This window comes from Armigeres subalbatus, chromosome 2 (assembly GCF_024139115.2).
Source record: "Armigeres subalbatus isolate Guangzhou_Male chromosome 2, GZ_Asu_2, whole genome shotgun sequence".
Taxonomy (NCBI): domain Eukaryota; kingdom Metazoa; phylum Arthropoda; class Insecta; order Diptera; family Culicidae; genus Armigeres; species Armigeres subalbatus.
The window spans coordinates 330,876,024-330,898,851 of NC_085140.1; the positions used below are offsets into that span (position 1 = coordinate 330,876,024).

Below are 22,828 nucleotides of genomic sequence, written 5' to 3' on the forward strand. Positions count from 1 at the left end.
TGGAAAAATGGCAACCGAACAATGCAACGATCATTGGATGCTCGAAATGGACAAACAAAAGATATTTTAGTTACCAGATAAAGATTGTCGCTTCGGTTCCCTTTGTTCTGCTGTCCGTATGGATTTTCCTTCTTTACCATTTAGCTCCCCTATCCTCCCCAGCAAAAGATGTTCCGAACAGCGAGGACAGCGACAATCTTTATCTATAGTAACTAAAATATCTTTTGGACAAACGGACACAATGGACTTACGATGAGATGGACTGGCAACAACAACGGTAATGGTAATGGCAATCTAAAAATAGATTCTGTGTGGATTCTGTACAGCAGAATACCACAGTAGATATCGGCACAGTAGCGGTTAAGTAACACAGGGTGCCTAACAAATAAAGAAATGAATAGAAAAAATTCTCAAAATAATCACTTTCCACATAAATGAAAAAATTAGAAACGACTATTTTGTTGGCAGTCCATTGAATTAAAATAAAAGTAATAGCTTTTCAAGGTAGATGAAAGTCACGATCAAGCAATAACAATGCTATAATGCCTCAACAAAGGGTTTCGATTCAAGTTTTGAATTTTTGGACATTTTAGTGTTGTGGTTCGGTTGTTGGATTAAACTTTTTCCATCAATTTACATATATTGCATTCATTTATATACATCGCAGGCAAATTTTTTTTTTAATTTCGAGTTTTTCTTCTCAATGAGGGGTCCCTATGAAAATGAATGATAATTTGTCAACAACTTCGGAAGGCAATTTCTGAAAGGTCCAATTTTAAAAGACCAACAATATGACTGAATTCCCCGTCGAATGCAACTTGTTGCGTATAAATCGGTCAACGCTTAGTTCCAAAAACCGCATATACAATGGTTAGATGCGCTTAAAATACAAATAAATAATAATACTTATTATTATTATAAATTATGACTGAATAATTCGAAGCAAATGCATAAAAACAGCATAATAATAAGTTTGTTGCTATGTTTCTTTATAAGCTTTAGTGATATTGAACGATTTGTTAATAAAAAGAGGGTGCCCATAACCTTACCAATAAAGGTGCCCACAACCGAATCTAGCAGCGTTTCAGGAAAGTGATGAAAAAAAAATGTACTAAAATTTTGATGGAAATTTTTATTGAACCACAAAATAGACTAAATTTACCGTATGAATACGCATTAGAACTCACTTTTTCAATTCAATCACACCATTTTATGACACTTTGACAAAGGTCAAACAAAATGTTCGTGTTGATTTTTATATAGAAAAAAATTATTCGTTCATAGTTCAAAGTAGAAGTGTCTATCTAGTTTGGTATTCTGCACAAAACATCGTGTTTCGATAGCAAATGAATGACAGATGACAGAATAACAGTATCTGCTTTCTGTCAAAAGATACGTGGGGGTGCCCACAACTGAACGGTGCCCACAACCGAACCACCTCCCCTACCATTAAAAACGTTCATCGATTCATCGACAGCCATAGTACCTCTTACCCCGTATTTTCACTTGCCCCGGTGTACCTTATCCAGAAGCATTCAGAATCCATAGAGGATCTACAGAACAAAGTTGTACAGAAGTTTTCTTACTATTAGGCATTCCAGAAGGATCTTTCAATATAAATTTGCGATTGAAGTTTTTAATAAATCAAAATAATTTCGATAAATATACATAAAATTATGCAAATTCCCCTTGAACAATTTTTAATATAATCCTTTAAAAACTGATTCTTGAAAAAAACCTGAATAATTTCATGTGGAGGAACATGAATTTCTTAAGCTTAAGCTTCATACATGTTTTAGGTTTGCTAAAAGTTTAAAAATACTATACTTTTTTATAAACCTGGAGAAGATAAGTTACAAACTACAGATTGCCGCTGGCGTCCATTGGTCGTTCTTCGATAAAAGCCAAATAAAAATTCAAACAACCCATAATCCATACGTTTCGACAGTTTTGAACTATCCAATATGTTTAGGAGAAAAAATGAGGGGAACCAAAGCTACATTTATTTTCGGTCGTTTATAACCTCTTAAATCTGGAGAAACGAAAAGAGTTTGTTTGCGTTTATAGGAAACATATTGAGCATTTTTTTAAATAACGTCCAAAATAACCCCAATGGCGAGGATTATAGCTCGGATATGAAAAACTTGATACATGTATTTAGTTGATATCGAATCTGTCTGTTTCATTCCTGAAATTTAAACTGGAAAAGAACCTTTTTTTAGTTGGGTTTTCAAGAAGAAATGAAAATGCTTTAAAATTTCGAAATCAGAATTTTGACAGTCAGAATCTCAGAAGATACATCGGTAATCAAGAAGTTCCATAGACCAAAGTTCTTCAAATTCAAAGTTCTTCAAATTCAAAACAATTTTATTTGTCTGTCCAAATCTAAATTATCCAAAACCAAGATCCAAATTAGAATTTTGTATTTTAAATTTTTTGCTTGTTGACAGAAAATTGTATAGGACATTTTCAGTAATACATACCATACAAATTTCATCCTCTATCAGTAGTTAATAAGTTATGAGTAGCGGTGGTGTGGATAAGCGAAAATAAACAATAAAATTATCATAGAAAATGATTATTTAATGTTATTCATGGCCTAAAATTTGATCAAATACAAAATAAGAAAATCGATAATTGATTCAATAATAAATATAAAAAAAAATTAGAATGAATTTAATTCATTCAGTGAGTACCATTAAATACTTGAACGCGTTTCGTACCACATTGAATCGACTCTACGCGCTTACAGCCAAGAATCTACTCTACGTGTTTTCGTCTAAGAACACCCCAACAAAGCAGTTACCCAATTATTCAAATCTTGTGCCCCATCAGCCTGGTGCTGGTAAATCTATTATAATTCATGCATGTGTTGCTGGTGATGGCGCGGACATTTTTTCTCACTTCTCATCAACTTTTTTTTTTGCGCGCGCCTTTCCTGCAACAGGAAGCACCTGACGGAGAGGCACCCCGTCATTCCGCACTAACGACCGCGTGGCATGAAAATTTTGACCCAACTAACTGTTGGTCGTAGGAGTGCCTCTTCATAAGTTTATGGTGCTTCTGAACAACAACAACAGCGTTGTAAATTTAGTCGTCAGAAGAGACCCGTCCGCGCCACAGACTGAAAGGATATCGTCTTGACGTCAAGTTAATAAGAGTGAGAATAAGTGCCACGCGGTGATCCAGCAATCGTTTGGAATTGGAACCGATCGCTGAGAAAGGATGTGTTGCATTTTTATAAAATCCTACTTTGTCATCATTCTTACCAAGGTGAATGTTCGACAAGACTTAGTGTCCTCGTTCCGCTCCATACATAGGCGTTTGTTGAGTGTTACCGTTTCATTCATAAATAAAGTTGATAGTTTCACGTTTCCCTACTTGCTTATGCTCGCTTCCGCCAAATCATAGCTTAGTTTGGGAGTTCAATAGCATACCGTGTGCTGTGCGACATCAATGTGACTATAAATATTTAATTTGGCTATAAATCGGTGCACATTTACTATGGTACTACATTGCCATGTCTTTTATTTTAAATAAATGAACGAATACAGACATGGTGTGATCATTTAGTCTAAGTTTGACTCATTGTTAATACATGTAGCTTATTTTTTTTACCGCTGCTCCTTTTGGAGCCGGAGCCCACCTTCAACATATGACGCGTCTTCGTATTTCACTACTAACATTAGCCGTTAGCAAGAATCAAAATTAGTCATGGTCCTCGACCACCGTAACCCCATCTATTGTAACACTGCTTTTTAGGCGAGGCCTGTCGGGGTCGGTTCCATCCACTAGCATGAACCTGTTCAACTTTTGTTCCCTCACGTTCCAGGCGGGTGAATAGATCTGTCAGCTTTTCAAATGTTTGACCAACAATGTTCATATCATCCGCAAAACAAACAAATTGACTGGATCTGTAGAAAACTGTACATCGGCTCTTCGCATGACACCTTCTAGCGTAATATTCAATAGGCATTGTTTGTACATCCAGAATTTGAATTAAATTTGAAATAATTGATTATTATTGCAATTTATATGCATACAGATTTGGAATGGATTGGAATTAATTTATGTTGATGAATGAAGATTGAATATTAATTGTATTTGCACAGTAAAAAGTTGCGTACTGGCTGAGAACTAAGGACTGATTAAGTTTGTATAAAGTCTGTATTGGATTTGGTTTGAAATAGATTGTGTTTAGAATTTGGATTTGATATGGATGTGATTTTGATTCAAATTGGATTTGGAGTGGATTTTGATGAATTTGTATTCGATTTTTGTTATGTAAATTGTTATGAAGTGTATACTGGATTTGGAATAAAATTAGATTGAACAAATTTGGATTTGATTTTGATTAAGTTTGAATTGATCTTTTTCATCAAAAATCTTTATTCGCTCAATCGTTTCTATATTTTATTTAAGGTCAATTTTGACAAAGAACCAAGCAAAAAACTCATGTTTTTGACACCTTTAAGTATTTTTAAAATTTAAAACAAAAAATCGAGAAAGTGCTGTTTTTCAAGTTTGGCCTAACATTTGCCCGATTTTGAACGAACATCGGGTGAATTTTTTCAGACAGGTTACTCGTGCACTGCCGTAATCTGGAAAAGTGACGTAACAGCCATTTTACAACATGCATGTTTTCCATTTTTCTGTTAAAGAGCTCGATGAGTAGTACTCGTTAATACCATTTTTGGAAAATGGCGTATACGTCACTTTTTCAGATTACGGCAGTGCAGCACTTTTTCGTTTTTTTTTTCGATTATTATAATAGTTTAGAGGCTTTAAAAAATATGGGTTCTTTGGAAAAGTTGACCTTAAATAAGCCAAAGAGTCGACTGAGACAATAAAACGAGATACAATTTTGAATTTAGAATAGACTTGAAATAGTTTTATGCATATGGACAGAATTCAAATTGTATTTTTGTATTGGAAGTGTATGCCAAATTCGGAATTTATTTGAAGTGGATATTGATGAGTTTGGATTTAATATTAAATCAATTTAGATTGAATAATAATTTAACTTCGAATAAATTTGTTCAATGTATGCGAAAAATTTGAATAAAACCTGGATTTGATTTTAATTTTAATGGATCTGTATTGCGTTGAATTTGCATTAGTAGTATACGACAAACATTTATTAAAACATTTAAACATGGCAAGATGCGTGCCTCGACACAGGCCGACTCGGCTGGTCTGGAGGGCAACAACCCAGCAGTGGCTTGATGTACACGTAAGTCCCAGGCCGTAGTGAAGGCGACTATCAAAGGTAGACTGACCAATCCGTTGTCGGCCCTTTGTGGTTGTGACAGCGTTTGGACTAGGTTCACCCTAGTTCTGCAGCTAACCTTGACTTCGCGAAAATGTGGCAGGAAGGTGACACCCCGGTTAATAGAGACTTCGAGCACCATAACTACATTCCAATTGTGGACCGGATTTTACCCCAACTTCATGCTCGGACTGGATAACTGATAACTCGGACCGGATAAAGACGCATTTGCTTGCGGTCATGAAAAGCCACAATGAAGTAGCCTAGCGAAGGACAGTGCTAACGGCGGATTGGGTTCTTATACACGTCTGTGCGGAGGTGTCACAGACGACAGCCAACAAAATGCCGTTGGCGTAAACAAAAATATAATTTTTTGGTGGTAGTAAGCGAAACAAACCATTCATGACAACTGGATAAAGCGTAATTGCCAAAAACAAAACCTTGGGGAACGTCGGTTTTTTCTTGGAAAACTATCGAAGCTTAATTTCCAATGAGCATTTGGTAGTAGCGCCAGTGAAAATTCCGGACGAAAGCAAGGATATTGCCGGAGAATCTCCACTCACTAAGCTGCTGAAGAACAAATGGCGTCCATTGATCGCCTATATGTCGAGGAACACATGGTTCGCGTGTTATCTCTCCTCGAAGGCTTCCTGTAGGACGTCTCCTCCTAGGCCAGCAAAGTAGGAGCCCTTTTCATAGCTTTTCCCGTAGCCGAAGGTTCACTAATCTCTAGATTACCTTGGACACACATGAGGTTAACAAGGTTAGCCGGAATTTCGAAACATCCGAAAAAGACGCTGTTTTTCGGGATTGGAATGACGATACTACGCCACTACTAGTCCGGGAAGGTTTGGTCAGAGCAGGGTTGGTTGACAAAATCGAAAAATCAAGATTTTAGGGGTTGGAGTGAAATTCGATAGTTGTGAAAGGCTGAATAAACGGGGAATTCGGAGTCCGGAGGAACTCGGAAGTTTGCCAGAGTACACGATCTGGCTGCGATGATCCGCTTGAACTCGGCTGAGTAATGGCTTACCATCTAGAGGAGATCGGAAATAGTACGTTCTGGAATGTTGAGGTTGTCAAATGGTATGGGGGAAGACCTGCGGAAGAGTGCTTCTCTCTATAGTGCTCTATATGTCTACAACGCACGGTCCTTGTCTAGATGACTAACGAGAAACCTCCTGAGCACCCGGGGAGCCTTTGTATTCAACTAGTTTGTGGTATGGACGCACCAGCAGTATCTATGACAGTCTGGGTGAAGTCGGGTAGTGTTGGCGGTATGTTTTGCTTTAATGTGCGTCGAATGTAATTAGAGGGTCTTGTTCGGGAAATCTCGGGATGTAATGCATCTCAGATCTCGGGATTTTCATGCAAATCCCGGGATTTTCCGAAAATATAAAAATACATTATAACAAAAATATTTAAGATAAATTTATGTATGTATGTTCTGCATAATTGCACCGATTCTAGTTTGTTAGGAAATCGGATTTTATTTTGCCCGCATATCTTATGCGTACCCATACATATAAACATACACAAACAAGCAATCACAGATATCTTCTCTATTCGTCGAGAGAGTGATGGGTAACACTATGGGTCTCCTAGCCTTCTGACTATTTTGTTTTTGGAGCGAACAAAATCGAAACGCCATCCGATGTATAACTGCGGCTAAGAAATTGTCTTCAATGTCACAACTTATTAACAGCTGTTCCACGGATTGCTTTATCTTGTCCGCCGGAAACGATCCGTAAAGCCGTGTCCCAAGTTGTCGCACCTCGCTATTAATGACGTTCTTCATCGAAGTCCCCCAAGTCCAAGACGATCATGTCGGAATCAAAATGATGATTGTTTCAACGAGATCAACGGTAGTGAAGAATCAGATGACGAGGTCAACTCGTTCCCATTTGGTAATATCTGAAATTTATATTATATTGATTTTCTTAACCAATTGCTGAATTTAATTCACGATTATATAAAACCGATTTTGAAGAAATGTTCAAACGGATCCGAAACATTGCTCGAACTCAATATTCCAGAGAAAGGATGAACAACGGTTTAGGGAACAACTTCAACTTGTTCAAGATGTTCTGAAAACTAGTGAACTGTGAAAGCGCTCACCAAACTCCATAGAATAAAAGTACGTAGGGGGAAAGACGGCTTTAGCAGGTTTTGTTCTATTATTGGCAGGGGGGTTTTTGTCGACCAAATTTTATGAAATTTGGCCACAATATTCTTTGATATGCAAAGAATGTTTAGAACAATTTTGAGCCTAGTCAGTCATAAAAAAAAACCCTGCCAATAATAGAACAAAACCTGCCAAAGCCGTCATTTCCCCTACACTGAGGATACTTACGGCCAGTATCCTCAGTGTACATAATCAAAAATTATCTGATTCTAGTTCAATCGATATTCGACACTCTACAGCCTGTTGGGGTGATATCGGAGGCGCTGGAGGGTCGTGACGTAATGTTGTTAACTAGACTTTTGCTATCTAAACTGAATAGCCAGTAATACCTTTTCACCTCGAAATTGCACTATGCAATTCTAAAACGAGTAGATAAGCGTCGAAACATCAAACTTTTCTCAATTATGAGATGGCTTCAAAGTGAAGAAAAATAATTTTCGAATTTTGCTGAGATTTTGATCGCTTCTCGTCACTAGCTGATTAAGTTTGTTAAAGTTGCCGATCCACACATCATTTTCTGAATCTGCGTCGTAGTTTGAATGATTTCATCAATAATAAGGAGCATGCACTTTGTTGAATGGAGGAAGTGACGGTGCATCGGTGAACAGAATAAATATTAGCGACGATGGACAAGCTGTGGAGTCACCTACACTAGATGAGGTTAAAAAAGCTGTTAAAGAGCTGAAAAACAATAAGGCTGCGGGAAGGACCAGCTCCCGGCTGAACTTCTCAAACATGGCAGTGAGCAGCTTTATGAAGTTCTGCACCATATTATGTCGAAAATATGGGAAGACGAGGAAATGCCTGCTAGCTGGTTGGAAGGCCTCATTTGCCCTCTCTTTAAGAAAGGGCACAGACTGGAGTGCGCCAATTACCGAGGAATAACCCTCCTTAATTCGGCGTACAAAATTATGTCCCGTATTCTGTTCAACAGATTGAGACCGCTTGAAGAGTCCTTCGTCGGCGAATACCAAGCAGGTTTTCGTGAGGGCCGATCAACGACGGATCAAATGTTTACCCTGAGACAAATCCTTGATAAATTCCGGGAGTACAACTTGCAGACCCATCATCTGTTTATTGATTTCAAGGCGGCGTACGATTCAGTGAAACGGAATGAATTATGGCAAATTATGCAAGAACATGGTTTTCCGGCGAAACTGATACGGCTAATTAGTATAATTTTGGGCGGATCAAAATCAAGTGTAAGAGTTGCGGATGAAATATCGACATCATTTGTTACCTTAGATGGATTAAAGCAGGGGAATGCACTCTCGAATCTACTGTTCAATATAGCGCTCGAAGGAGCGATTAGGAGAGCTGGTGTGCAAAAAAGCGGTACCATTATCACAAGATCGCATATTCTCCTGGGATTTGCGGACGGTATCGATATTATCAGGATTGATCGCCGTGCCGTGGAAGAGGCTTTTGAGCCTTTTAAGAGGGAGACAGCGAGGATTGGACTCACGATCAATACCAGCAAAACGAAGTACATGGTCGCTGGCAATCAACGTGGGTTCATTAGTGGTGGTGGTAGCGAAATGGTGCTGGATGGTGAAAAAATTTGGAGTGGTAGAAGAATTTGTGTATCTTGGAACATTAGTAACGTGCGATAATGATGTTACCCGCGAGGTGAAAAGGCGTATTGCAGCTGCAAATAGGGCTTATTACGGACTTCGTAACCAGCTTAAGTCCCGTAGTCTGCAAACGAAAACAAAACTCGCGCTATATACTACTCTGATTCTTCCGGTGGCTTTATACGGCCATGAGACATGGACGTTAAAGGAGGCTGATCGGAGAGCTCTCGGAGTGTTTGAGCGTAAGGTGCTGCGGACAATACTCGGCGGTAAACAGGAGAACGGTATCTGGCGGCGTCGCATGAATCACGAATTGTACCAGGTGTATAAAGGGCTGGATATTATTGCTTATACAACACGGCAGACTACGGTGGGCTGGTCACGTTGTTCGTATGCCGGAAGAACGTCAAGCGAAGATAATATTTAGTAGAGAACCCGGAAGAGGCCGCAGGCTTCGTGGAAGGCCGCGTACACGATGGCTTTTTGCAGTTGAAGAGGACCTGAGGGCGCTCAATGTTCAGGGCGACTGGAAGCGATTGGCCCAGGATCGAGTCCAGTGGAGAATGATACTCCATTCGGCGTAGGTTCATCGAAGAGCTGTAGCCCATCAAGTATCAAGGAGCATGCTCTGTTTTAAGTAACTGAAGAACTAGCATCGAGTCTACAGAAGGTTTTGATGGCATTGAACCATTAAACCCACTTCGATTGATACACCCAACCAGTGACTGTTAGATTTTCATACACTTCTGAATAAGGACCTACCAAAACTTGTATAATAACTGGGCATATGCAACACTGTTAGATTCTTATACATAAAATGTAAGCTCACAAACAAATATTGTAAGAAAAGCTTGCAAAATTGTAAGGTTCATACAATATTTGTAAAAGAATCTAGCGTTTCCGCGTATGCCCAGTTCTCATACAGGTTTTGGTAGGTTCTTATACAGAAAATTCACCAATCACCGGTTGAGCGAGCGGGTGTTCTCTGATTCTAATTCTGAAATAACTGCACTAAGAAGAAGTCTTTATTGTCGGATACAAGCATCAACGCCTTAACGTTTCTAAAACCGTATTGCAAGCGACGGAGGTCCTTCGTAGCTTAGTTGGTTAAAGCACCAGTCTAGCGTACTGTAGGGTCATGGGTTCGAGTCCCATCGAAGGGAAAGTGGTTACTAGAGATGTCGCAAATTAATCGATTACTTCGATTAATCGATTCATCGTTGTGATAATCGATTAATGTTGAATCGATTATTACCCAACGATTAATCGATTCAATAATCGAGAGGATTGGTGAGTAATCGATTAGTTACTAATCGATTAATCAGAATTTTACGACATCATAAGGATGTCGAAAATTAATTGATTATTTCGATTAATCGATTCATCGTTGTGATAATCGATTAATTTTGAATCGATTACTATACAATGATTAATCGATTCAATAATCGACAAGAATCAAGAGTAATCGATTAGTAACTAATCGATTAATCTGGATTTTACGACATCTCTAGTGGTTACCCCCAATACATTTTTCAAATCAATATCTTCCACATAACGTACATATTCACATATGAGTTTCCATAACATTGTAAATTAACGTCCAGGTCGGGTGGTTTAATCCCCGGAAATAGGCAATTAACTTTGATTGAACTGAAAAATTTAATCCCGAATCCCGGGACTTTTTATAGTTCGGGAAACAAGACCCTCTAAATGTGATGGTCCTATGACTTCCAGTGGGCGGCATCGCACGCTGTCGTGGCTTCCGGGAGATGTTTAGAGGAGAGACGCATTGGGAAGCGATTGCTTCGATGTTTGTGTATGAATGTCCATTTTGTTGTAGTGAGGTTTGTTACCAATTCCGCAGACAGACGTTCAAGCTCGACTCATTAACTTGTGTAAAAAACATGGCCGCCTGATTGCCAAGTAGCAATAAGCGAAGAGATGGCGCCACATGTCAAAGCAGCATTCGTTATTTGATTTTCTGTTTTGATTTTCGATTCCATCAGAATTATTTAGTTTCTTGGATCTGCTTGATGGAACTCATTCATAAAAATGTTTGAATCATGACCACGTGCGCTGTTGATTTTTGTACATCACTATTGACAAATCGCACGATCAGCACGCCAGAAATAGTATTTGCGACTCAGGAGAGGTTATTTCATTTGTGATTTTTAGATTCTTCATGTCCTACATGCACTATGGGTTGGTTTTGCAATAAAAATCTACGATTCTCGGTCCAGACTCATGTTTTCGAAGTACAATCGCAAACAAAAAATCACGCCTATTAAAGGATTCAAAACAACCTAAGCGAAAGTTCCGGACACGGTAACAGCTCACAATTTATATACGTAGCTTTGCAATCATTTACTCAAGACATAAACTGCAATGCAAGTAAAGTGATTCGCTTAGTTATATTGTAAAATTCGATTGTTTAAACGTTTAAAGTTGAATATAAAGTCAAGCAGATAAAAATGCTTTTTTACAGCCGTTCGGGAAGTTTTTTGCGTTGATTGTTTCTGTGTTGCTTCCATTATTCGTAGAGAGGCAAACGGGGGTGAGGTAGAACTGTGAAAGGCGATAAGGCAAAACGTCGGTTTTCATGTAGCAATAAGTTGTGTAGGCGGCGCTGGCATGCTATGCAATTCCAACGTATTTAGATTTGAAAATTTACACAAGAAAATTGAATTCAAATGTATGAACATAAACGTCTGTCTGCGCCAATTCCTTTGACGTTCTTACGTCTGTGGAGTAGACGTCCGCACATCCCAAACTAGCTCACCACGGAATTCACTTCTCAGGGCCGGCTATAGGCCTGCTTGAGGGACCCAACAACACTAAAGGCGGAGAAGCGGGGGACAATACAACAAAGTTATCGGCGCAGTTGCATGCCAGGGAAGCGTTTAATTAACTTAAGAACAAAAAACATTTTACTTATTTATTTTTAATTGGTTCCCTTCATTTTCTTGGATTTCAGTGGTTAGTTTCATGTTAGTACCGTTGCGGCCAATTTTTGATTTTTCTACCTTACGGTTAGGCGGGTATTCGCCGAGCGAGGGGACTGGTGATATCCGTTTCGTGTTGGGTTCGAATTTGAGTCTGGGCGGTCGGAGCCAAGGTTGTCTTACAGAGCTTGACTTGGTCTCCTACCGGGTCCGAGGTATCGGCAGATGGTTTTCATGTCGGAAACGATGTACCAGGACTTGGCTCTACACTTCTCTATAGCAGTCAGTTTAGCCTAGGACCGGGTACCGAGGTTTTAAACTAATTGCTTGAAAAGTTGTTTCCGCTGCATACAGTCTAGCCTCAAACAATAGGCATTCGAGTCTTTCAACCAAGGATGTTAACGATCATTCAGTAATTTGCTTTCGATCATTTAGCAGTTTGTCAATAACACATTCCAGAAGCTGAATTTCAAAATATGTTGTATGGTGGACTTCTAATACGAAGGTTTTTCTACAACTTCGCCTTATGGTTCGTTATTAGAATTCAATTAATAACGGAGTTAAAGCGCTAGTTACAGTAACTTAAACTAAATGATTGAAATTTTGTTATCATTTAGTCTGAGTTACTGAAACTATATATATAGCTATAACTCCTATATAGCTTTTTACAGCTATAACTCCCTTAATAGTGGAATTTAAACAACGAACCATTAGGCAGAGTTGTAGAAAAACTTTCGCACTAGAAGTCCACCATACAACATATTTTGAAATTCTGGAATGTGTTATTGACAAACTACTAAATGATCAAACGCAAATTACTGAATGATCGTTAACATCCTTGCTTTCAACTGTGTGCAAGGTAACATTAATTATGTTTTATTTCTGAGACTGCTGTTGGTAGCGAGGACTAAATACGATGAATCCTTAATTACCACAACTTATTGTCCTGGCTAGAAAAATGGATTAAGCTAGGGCTCTGTTTGGTAGATCTTACACCGCAACACACTACGTCAAAGTGATCCGATGTTCAAAAGGGCCTCGGTGGAGCTCGACATCGGCCTTTACTCGTTTTACCGTCGGATGCTCGCTACCATAGCCGGAGAATACGTTCACGAGTAAAGTTGAATTAACTGGACGTCTCCTGGAAATCAGCTAAATGTGGCTGGATTGGACAGCAAGCCACACGGACACAGTGCTCAAAATGGATCGCGAGGTGGCACGTGCTCACAAACTCTCTCGATGCGATGGATACTTTTTGACAGCTTGCGGTGGAGATTTTTTGACAATCATTTTGACTCTATCCACAGCTCCCAGGGTCGGAGGCTTATCGATTTCCCCAACCGATGGATGGGGGGAGGGGGTTGATTCCTTGGTTGCACTGAACCGGCTTCCGGTTTGGCGATTGTACGGATTTACTACTGGAACGATTCCAATAGAGCAAGTCACGGAGGTCCGACCTGAAACCGCCCAGGCCGGAAAGTACGCATCCTAACCAGTTGCTTTATTGTTTTTTAGCTGACCGTCACTCGATCACCTTACGTTTCGATCACCTTATACGTTCGTCCGCCATCAACAATGTTCGGTACCGACGACCGCCGCGGTACGACCTAGAGCGACTGAAGCAACCTGATGTCGCCACTGCATACGCGCAGCATCTCGAGGCAGCGTTGCCGGAAGAGGGTAAGCTCGATGGGGCCCCTCTTGAGGACTGCTGGACTGCTACAGTTAAAGCAGCCATTAACGTCGCAGCGGAGAACAACGTCGGGTGTATGGAACGAAGTCGACGGAACGATTGGTTCGACGAAGAGTGCAGACAGATTCTGGAGGAGAAGGACGCAGCGCGGGCGGTCGCGCTGCAGCAAGGTACCCGGCAGAACGTGGAACGTTATAGACGGAAGCGGAGACAGCAGACCCGCCTTTTCAGGAGAAGAAACGCCGCCTGGAAGAAGCGGAGTGCGAGGAGATGGAACAGCTGTGCCGTTCTCAAGAAACACGCAAGTTCTACCAGAAGCTCAACGCATCCCGCAAAGGCTTCGTGCCGCGAGCCGAAATGTGCCGGGATAAGGATGGGAGCATCTTGACGGACGAACGTGTGGTGATCGAAAGGTGGAAGCAGCACTACGAGGAACATCTGAATGGCGCTGAGAGTACAGGCAGTGAAAGTCAAGGCAGCGGAGGAGATGACTACGTCAGTTCAGCGGACGATGGAAGCCAACCAGCCCCCACCTTGAGGGAAGTTACGGATGCCATTCAACAGCTAAAGACCAATAAAGCAGCTGGTAAGGATGGTATCGGAGCTGAGCTCATCAAGATGGGCCCGGAAAAGCTGGCCACTTGCCTGCACAAACTGATAGTCAGAATCTGGGAAACCGAACAGCTACCGGAGGAGTGGAAGGAAGGGGTTATATGCCCCATCTACAAGAAAGGCGACAAACTGGAGTGTGAGAACTTTCGAGCGATCACCATCCTTAATGCCGCCTACAAAGTGATATCCCAGATCATCTTCCGTCGTCTGTCACCATTAGTGAACGAGTTCGTGGGAAGTTATCAAGCCGGCTTCGTTGACGGCCGCTCGACAACGGACCAGATCTTTACTGTACGGCAAATCCTTCAAAATGCCGTGAATACCAGGTCCCAACGCACCATCTGTTCGTTGATTTCAAGGCGGCATATGACAGTATAGACCGCGTAGAGCTATGGAAAATTATGGACGAGAACAGCTTCCCTGGGAAGCTTACCAGACTGATCAAAGCAACGGTGGATGGTGTGCAAAACTGTGTGAAGATTTCGGGCGAACACTCCAGTTCGTTCGAATCGCGCCGGGGACTAAGACAAGGTGATGGACTTTCGTGTCTGTTGTTCAACATTGCGCTAGAAGGTGTCATGCGGAGAGCCGGGTGTAACAGCCGGGGTACGATTTTCAACAGATCCAGTCAATTTATTTGCTTCGCGGATGACATGGACATTGTCGGCCGAACATTTGCAAAGGTGGCAGAACTGTACACCCGCCTGAAACGTGAAGCAACAAAAGTTGGACTGGTGGTGAATGCGTCAAAGACAAAGTACATGCTTGTGGGCGGAACCGAGCGCGACAGGGCCCGCCTGGGAAGCAGTGTTACGATAGACGGGGATACCTTCGAGGTGGTCGAGGAATTCGTCTACCTCGGATCCTTGTTAACGGCTGACAACAACGTTAGTCGTGAAATACGAAGGCGCATCATCTGTGGAAGTCGGGCCTACTACGGGCTCCAGAAGAAACTGCGGTCGAAAAAGATTCGCCACCGCACCAAATGTGTCATGTACAAGACGTTAATAAGACCGGTAGTCCTCTACGGACATGAAACATGGACAATGCTCGAGGAGGACTTGCAAGCACTCGGAGTATTCGAGAGACGGGTGCTTAGGACCATCTTTGGCGGTGTGCAAGAAGACGGTGTGTGGCGGCGAAGAATGAACCATGAGCTCGCCCAACTCTACGGCGAACCCAGTATCCAGAAGGTAGCTAAAGCCGGAAGGGTACGATGGGCAGGACATGTTGCAAGAATGCCGGACAGCAACCCTGCAAAGATGGTGTTCGCTTCCGATCCGGCAGGTACGAGACGGCGTGGAGCGCAGCGAGCGAGATGGGCAGACCAGGTGCAGAACGACTTGGGGAGCGTGGGGCGTATCCGAGGATGGAGAGATGCGGCCTCGAACCGTGCATTGTGGCGTCAAATTGTTGATTCAGTGTTATCTGTTTAGATGTTAACTAAATAAATGAAAATGAAAATGAAACGTTCGTCCGCCAAGATGCTCCCATCCCCATTCTCCGCAACGTGGCTGCCCAAACTGCGGCATTGGTGTATTTATTTTCCGAAAAAAGCACAACAATGACACAAAAATTAGATAAAAATTTCGCCAATGAGTGTTTTAATAGCTAAGTGTCTACGACAAAGTGGCAGAGTAGCCAATAAAAAGAATCTGAAAAGATAGCAGTCTCCCCATTCAATATCAATGTTAACTTCTTCGTCCTATTTAAAATTATTTTTGGTCAGGCGACATATTTTTGACCCATCATATCCCTGGAAAACACCATGTGCTACGATTGTGAAATACTATATCTATAAGTTCATCCGGCCATTCAATTTATGTTGAGTGCAGTCCACCAAAAGTTAGTTTGGCGCAGTGATAGTGCCAATCACAGCCAGGACGAAATTTGTCGGACAATTGTTGTATCTGATTCTGTTTTCTGTACTCGAGAATTATGGCTCTTTGGCTCTATGGACGGTATACTCTACGTCGACTAGGCACCCCCTTCCAAAGTTGAAACTCAAACGAACAGAGGATACCAAAGAGTGGACGGCATGGGTGATTTTGGAAAATGTGATAATGAAGAGGAAATTGTGCAACACGGACGTATTTTCTGCATAGAATTGCTACCCTAATTGAGATCAAATGAATAGTAAATGCTGCATGAATGGCTATGTGAATGTAAACCAAAACAATAAATTTAAACTACTTCTAGGACTTCCAGAAAAAAATAACTACATTGCGATGAATGTGCCTTGCTCGTGCATTATAAAAGATTACCTGCGGAAAGCGGATTGGAAAGATAAAAACATAGCATTTAATTTATTAAACGTGTCTTTAATTTTACTTTAATTTAATTACATTAAGGGCCGATTTCTTCACCTCCGCTTAGGCCTTAAACCAGGTTTAAACGTATGGGTAAGCACCGCTTAAGAGTTAAGCGAAGGTGAAGGAATTGGCCCTAACTGTATTGATTTATACACATCGTCGCTTTTAAAGAAATCAAAATTGCGATTTCGGTTGAGAAAAGGGTGATCACTTAGAATATTCCGGGACTTAAATCTGGCGCAATAAAATCTACAGCAGCGGTTGTCAACCTGGGGTACATGCTGATCCTGGTCCTAGGGGGTACCTCGGACAAAAATGCGTAATGGCGGACGTATTACAAATACAATCAAAACTTATTTATAAAGTTTTGGCAATTTCAAAACTTTGTCTTGTATATAATATGCATTATTATTTTTATTTTTCAGACTGTGGTCTGTACAGTGCATAAAAGTGATCTCCATTCAGTTCGCCTTCTCCACCATCTGCACCCCACCTAATAAGCGTTTTTTAGATAGTCAGTTTGGTACGGCGGCGAACTCTATTCGATCGCAGCGCTTTGCTTCTCGGAAGAATTCACCTAGACAGCTTGAAGGCCTCCTTCAAAGATGTTCAGAAGTTTTCTTTCGAGAGGCTTGGAAGCATCCTTTCAAGATGCTTGGAAATCTTCCTTCAAGAGGCTTGGAAGCCTCCTTTCAAGAGGCCTGCAAGCCTTCTTTCAAGAGGCCCGGAAGCCTCACTTTAAGATGCCTGGAGTCCTCTTTTCAATAGGCTCGGAAGCCTCCTTTTAAGAATCGGAAGCCTTCTTTCAATAGCTCGGAAGACTCCTTTCAAAAGGCTCGAAAGGTTCTTTTTCAAAGGCTTGGATAACTACTTTCAAGAGGCCGGAAGCCTTGTTTTAAGATGCTCGGAAGTCTACTTTCAAGAGGCTCGGAAGTCGCCTTTTAAAAGAGTCGGAAGACTTTTTTCAAAAAGCTCTGAAAGCTCCTTCAAGAGGCTCGGGAAGCTACTTTCGAAAGGTCTGGAAGCTTCGCTTTGAGAGACCTGAAATTCTCAAAAGGCTCAAAAGCCTCCTTTCAAGAATGTCGGAAGCCTTCTTTCAAAAAGCTCAGAAGACTCCTTTCAAGAGACTCGAAAAGTTCTTTTCAAAAGGCTCGGAAAACTCCTTTTGAGAGGCTCGGAAGCCTCTTTACAATAGGCTCAGATGCCTTTCTTCAGTAGGCTCGGAAGCCTCCTTTCAAGAGGGCTGAAAGCCGTCTTCCAAGAAGCCCGGAAGCCTGCTTTCAAGAGGCTAAGAAGCTTCTTCTTAACAGGCTGGGAAGCCTCTTTTCAAGAGGCCGGAAGTCTTGTTTTAAGACGCCCGGAAGTCTACTTTCAAGAGGCTCGGAAGCCGCCTTTTAAAAGGGTGGGAAGCCTTCTTTCAAAAAGCTTGGATGGCTCCTTTCAAGAGGCTCGGGAAGCTCCTTTCAAAAGGCTTGTAAGCCTCCTTTTAGCAGGCTAGGAAGCCTCCTTTTAACAGGCTCGGAAGCCTATTTTCAAGAGGATCGGAAGCCTATTTTCAAGAGGCTCGGAAGCTTATTTTCAATAGGCTCGAAAGCCTACTTTCAAGTGGCTCGAGAGCCTGCTTTCAAGAGGCTCGTCTTCCAAGAAGCTCGGAAGCCTGCTTCCAAGAGGCTGGGAAGCTTCTCTTCAACAGCCTTTTTTAAAGAGGCCGGAAGCCTTGTTTTAAGGCACCCGGAAGTCTACTTTCAAGAGGCTCCGGAAGCCGCCTTTTAAAAGGGTAGGAAGCCTTCTTTCAAAAAGCTTTGGCTCCTTTCAAGATGATCGGGAAGCTCCCTTCAAGAGGCTCGGAAGCCTCCTTCCAAGAGGCTTGTAAGCCTCAATTTAACAGGCTCGGAAGCCTATTTCAAGAGGCTCGCAAGCCTATTTCCAAGAGGCTCGGAAGCTTATTTTCAAAAGGCTCGAAAGCCTACTTTCAAGTTGCTCGGAGGCCAGTTTTCTAGAGGTCTCCCTCCAATAGGCTTGCAAGCATACTTTCAAGAGGCTCAGAAGCGTCCTTTCGAGATGCAAAGGAAGTCAGCTTTTAAGTGGCTCGAAAGCCGCCATGCAAGAAGCTCGAAAGCTATGCAAGAGGCTCAGAAGTCTCTTATCAAGGTAGCCTACTTTCAAGAGATTCAAGGGCTAGGAATTGTCCTTTCAAAAGACCTGGAAGCCTACTTTCAGGAGGGGGTACTTCAATTAATGCAATAGTTTGAAGATGTACCTCTCAAGAAAAAGGTTGAGAACAGCTGATCTAGAGGATGAGGCTGCATTAAGATTAGAATAATGGAAGGTTTCATAAGCCTTCCCCTTGGATATGTTACCTTGCCGCGGTGGATCGACTAATTTACGGCATTTGCATGTGATCCAACGGATCTCGTGTCTTGGAGCCTTGAATGGTAGTGCAGCCAGGCAGAGGCCTTTTTCATCAGTGATAATGATGTGAGTTCTCTTCTTTTCGGCAATACTTTTCTGATGCGTTCCCTGTGACGATGAGTCGTAGCCACGCTTACATTTAGCTAGCTAGGCATTTATTTAAAAACAAAGTATTCAAGACATTCGTAGGGAATCGACTGCTGGATTCACTGAGTAGAAGTTTTTTCAAAACTAGGAACGTGGTGCCAGTTTTATTTTGTTATGCCTCACTTCGAAGAGCAATAATAAAAAATACCACACATTATAATGATGGTATATGAACAATCTTATGACGGCTTCATTCACGATAATTTTTACTTATAGTAGGGAATAGGCGTAATGAAGCTTTACTTTGCCACCGAAAAGTGAATCCTATAGCTGACTCATAACTTATCATTAGTACATGATAGATAATGACAGTTAGTTTGGAAACGATCAAGCTACTTATTAGAACATAATAATAGTAATACCTTGACAAAGGAATAACAATAAAATAGACTAAATGCACGAACAGTTTCCACTTTTTTCAAGACATAACTTACATTGTGTTTGTTAGTATTGACACAGGATGAAACAATAACTTAGGCAAACAAAGTAATTCAAGGAACGCATACTTCATACCTTCTGACTATAAATACAAGAATGACATCGTACAGATCAATCTATATGATTCGGCAATTGAGCCTCCAAAATAAACGAAAGAATAAAAAAAATCTATATGATTAGGAATGAGATAATGGGAGAGAGTATCTATTAGAGTTGTAAATGCAATGTCTTTTGAGCCAGTTCAACAGTGTCTTAACCTTCCGGGACTCGCATAGTCCTGGATCACTCACGCAGGCCCGCCGCTCTTGTGAACGACAAGCGTGCTTTTTTCGAAGGTGTTGTACTTTTTACAACGGTGCGAGTCCCGGAAGGTTAATGGACGACATGATCCTTGTACGGCTGGAAAACTGCTTCGAAAGTTATTAACTTGTAATTTTTTTTATAAATCGGGGATTGAACACTTTCTTATACTTGATAAAAAAAAACTTCTGACTCAGTTTCTTTGATGAAGCATTGGGCAACATGTTCCATGTGAGTTGAAAAAACTGCTTCGGTCGATTTCGAGCGCGTACAATGACAATAGACGTCTAAATAGCATAAAAAACTGACAACATAGTTTGACTCTGACAATAAAATGACAAAAATAGCTTTAAACTATAACGATGTTAGTTAGCATGAGACCTGTCTGACTATTTATGAACGTAATTCCCTCTGATTCAGTTGCAACAGCGTCTTCTTGGACGACATGTTCCGTGTACGGCTGGCAAACTGCTTCGAAAGGAATTGCAACGGTATCATCAAAGGCCTGGTGCCATAGGCGTAACTAGAGTCTCGGTCTAGGGGGGGCATGGCCCCAGCTGGTGGGATGTAATTTTCAAAGGCGATTTAAAGCACTGTGCGAATGGATTGCAATAGAAATTGTTTGAATAAGTTTATCGCTCATTCGTCCTAGAACTAACATAAAAAAATCGTGAATAATACAATTGATTTCCAATGATGCTGTGATTGCTTCAAAACGCTGTGTCTGTGTCAACTTGTCTTCTCCATGTTACTAAATGTGGATAAGTGTGTAATCTAAGATTCATGAATCTTCTTCGAATTATCTATAAATGAAATTCGATATGAGTATATTTCTGAAAGTTTTCAAGCATTTCCATGATTACCGTCAACTGGGGGGAAGATGATCATTGAGGTGAAGATGATCATTTGATGTGTCAGTTAAAAGTGCCAAATTTTTTTATGAAACGGTAGTCAACAATATTCTCATTTCTAGTAATGTTACCGCTAGGTAGAAATCCGAGTTTTTCGATTATAATCATGAAAATGTATTTTGTGGAAGAAAGAGAGAGATAGTCATAAATAACGCTATTTTCGTTTCAAATATTGACTTCGTAGACTTCTTTACGTAGTAAATTCAACATTCATACAACTAGGTTATTTGTATTTTGACTACTAGGTCATAATGATTTTAGTAGACCTGTCTTGATCAACTTCACCCCAAATCAGATTACTCAAAAATGTGTGATAATTTAATTTATTTTAATAAATGCGAACGCATTTCAGGAAACTAAAGTTGTAGATTATTGCAACGTATAGCAGTACATGTTTTGAACATATTTGTTTCGATTTAAAATGTAAACACACATTGTTATTGCATGTTTTGTCTTAAAAATGATCATCTTCCCCCCAGTTGACGGTACTTCATGCATAAAGATCTCGATTTTTTTGAAACTTGAAATTTTTGGAACTCTTTAGACGTGGAATAAATTCCACGAAATTTTGTCATAATCAATATAAGTATTCATGCAATTCCAAAATGTATGCTATGTGCTGAAATAGTTAAGTACCGATGAACACAAATTTGGAATCCTAAAGTGTTTTTTATGAGTCATAAATTCCATGAGTCATAAAATTATGAGTCATAAATCAAATTCCAGAATAACATAGGGTTTTTTGTAGTTACTGACGTTAGGAAGAGGCTTTATTATGGTTTTCTGAATAGGTGAGAGATTTCTCTGCAAAAATCAAAGAGACTTGAGAAGCAACCAAATCGATCTGAATTGTGCTGCAAAAGAAATGTTTTCTGATACGAACTGGTTTCTAAATCTATTTTTTTTTATCCTAAAAAACAAATTCTAACTAAAGCAGGCACAAAAGAGTTTTCCGATGATCCTTATGAAATCGCCAAAAAATTAAATGGAACAAGATCTTTTGAGGATTATAAAAATATTTCTTTAATGCAATCTCTGTTGTTAGTGCGAAGGTTGCCTAAGTTTTGTCCTAATACTTTCAATGGAATGCGTTGTTGATTTTTCTGTCATTGTAACAAAGATTCTTAAGTTTTATAATTTTATATCTTTCTGTGCCAGAATTATATAGCGAGAGCAAAAAGCTCCATAGGAATTTGATCAACTATTTTGCGGCATACCTTGCGATTAACTCGAAGATTTTCGAAAGAAGGGTCGTTCGAAATTTCATTGACCGGGTTTGTGGACATGTGCTCATTTTGATGTAGTTGCTTCAGTCTTTTTTGAAGCGGATGGTACTTTAATAGAACAGAAATATTTATATCTTAATACAATTATGTTTTTATGTTTCTGCGACCAGGATACTAGTCAAACAAATGCAGAACAAATTTATTATTTTAAGCTAGCAACTGAATTAGAAGCGGCATTGATTTTAGCTTAAAAATCGAGAAAATGTTCCCGGGGGTCCAACTTAAATATTTCGATGCTATGCTGAACAAATGGTCATAGATGTGATAACGCAACAAACAATATGTTTATAGAATTCATAATCAAAATTAAGAAATATGTAGGAAATATGTAAATGAAATAAAAACTGACTAAGTTGGAATTACTCTTCAAAATTCTCTGGGGGGGGCACAAGTAGGTCTGGAGGGGGCCAGGCCCCCCGGCCCCCCTTATTTACGCCAATGCCTGGTGCAGAGGTTTCTACTCTATTCAGAGTCCCGCCAGTAAACCGTCAAAACAAAAAAAAATGGAAGGTTTCATAAGCCTTAGTTCTCTTAGGGCCAATTTCTTCACCTTCGCTTAACTTTTAAGCGATGCTTACTTATACGTTTAAACCTTCCATTAATCTAATCTTAATGCAGCCTCATCCTCTAGATTTTATTGCGCCAGAATCTAAAGTATACTGCGAAGCGTTATAGACAGTCTTCGTGCGTTTTGCCTTTTCGTATAATAAATATACTGCTGGTCTACGCATAACTGTCCCATGTACA

General features: G+C 40.5%; 1 protein-coding gene across 3 annotated transcripts in view; it reads left to right on the forward strand.

The window, feature by feature from the left end:
• The window catches only part of LOC134212748 (uncharacterized), a 50,579-nt gene that overhangs the window by 17,142 nt on the left and 10,609 nt on the right, over positions 1-22,828 (forward strand). Inside the window, exon 1 of one of the 3 annotated variants that reach the window (XM_062690868.1) lies at positions 3,158-3,273. The exons of 1 other annotated variant lie outside the window; for it this stretch is intronic. In XM_062690868.1, the coding sequence (XP_062546852.1) occupies positions 3,226-3,273 (48 nt within the window). In that variant the 5' untranslated portion in view covers positions 3,158-3,225. Of the gene's footprint in view, positions 1-3,157; positions 3,274-22,828 lie in introns of those variants that run through there. One more of the 3 variants, XM_062690867.1, reaches the window with a different exon arrangement.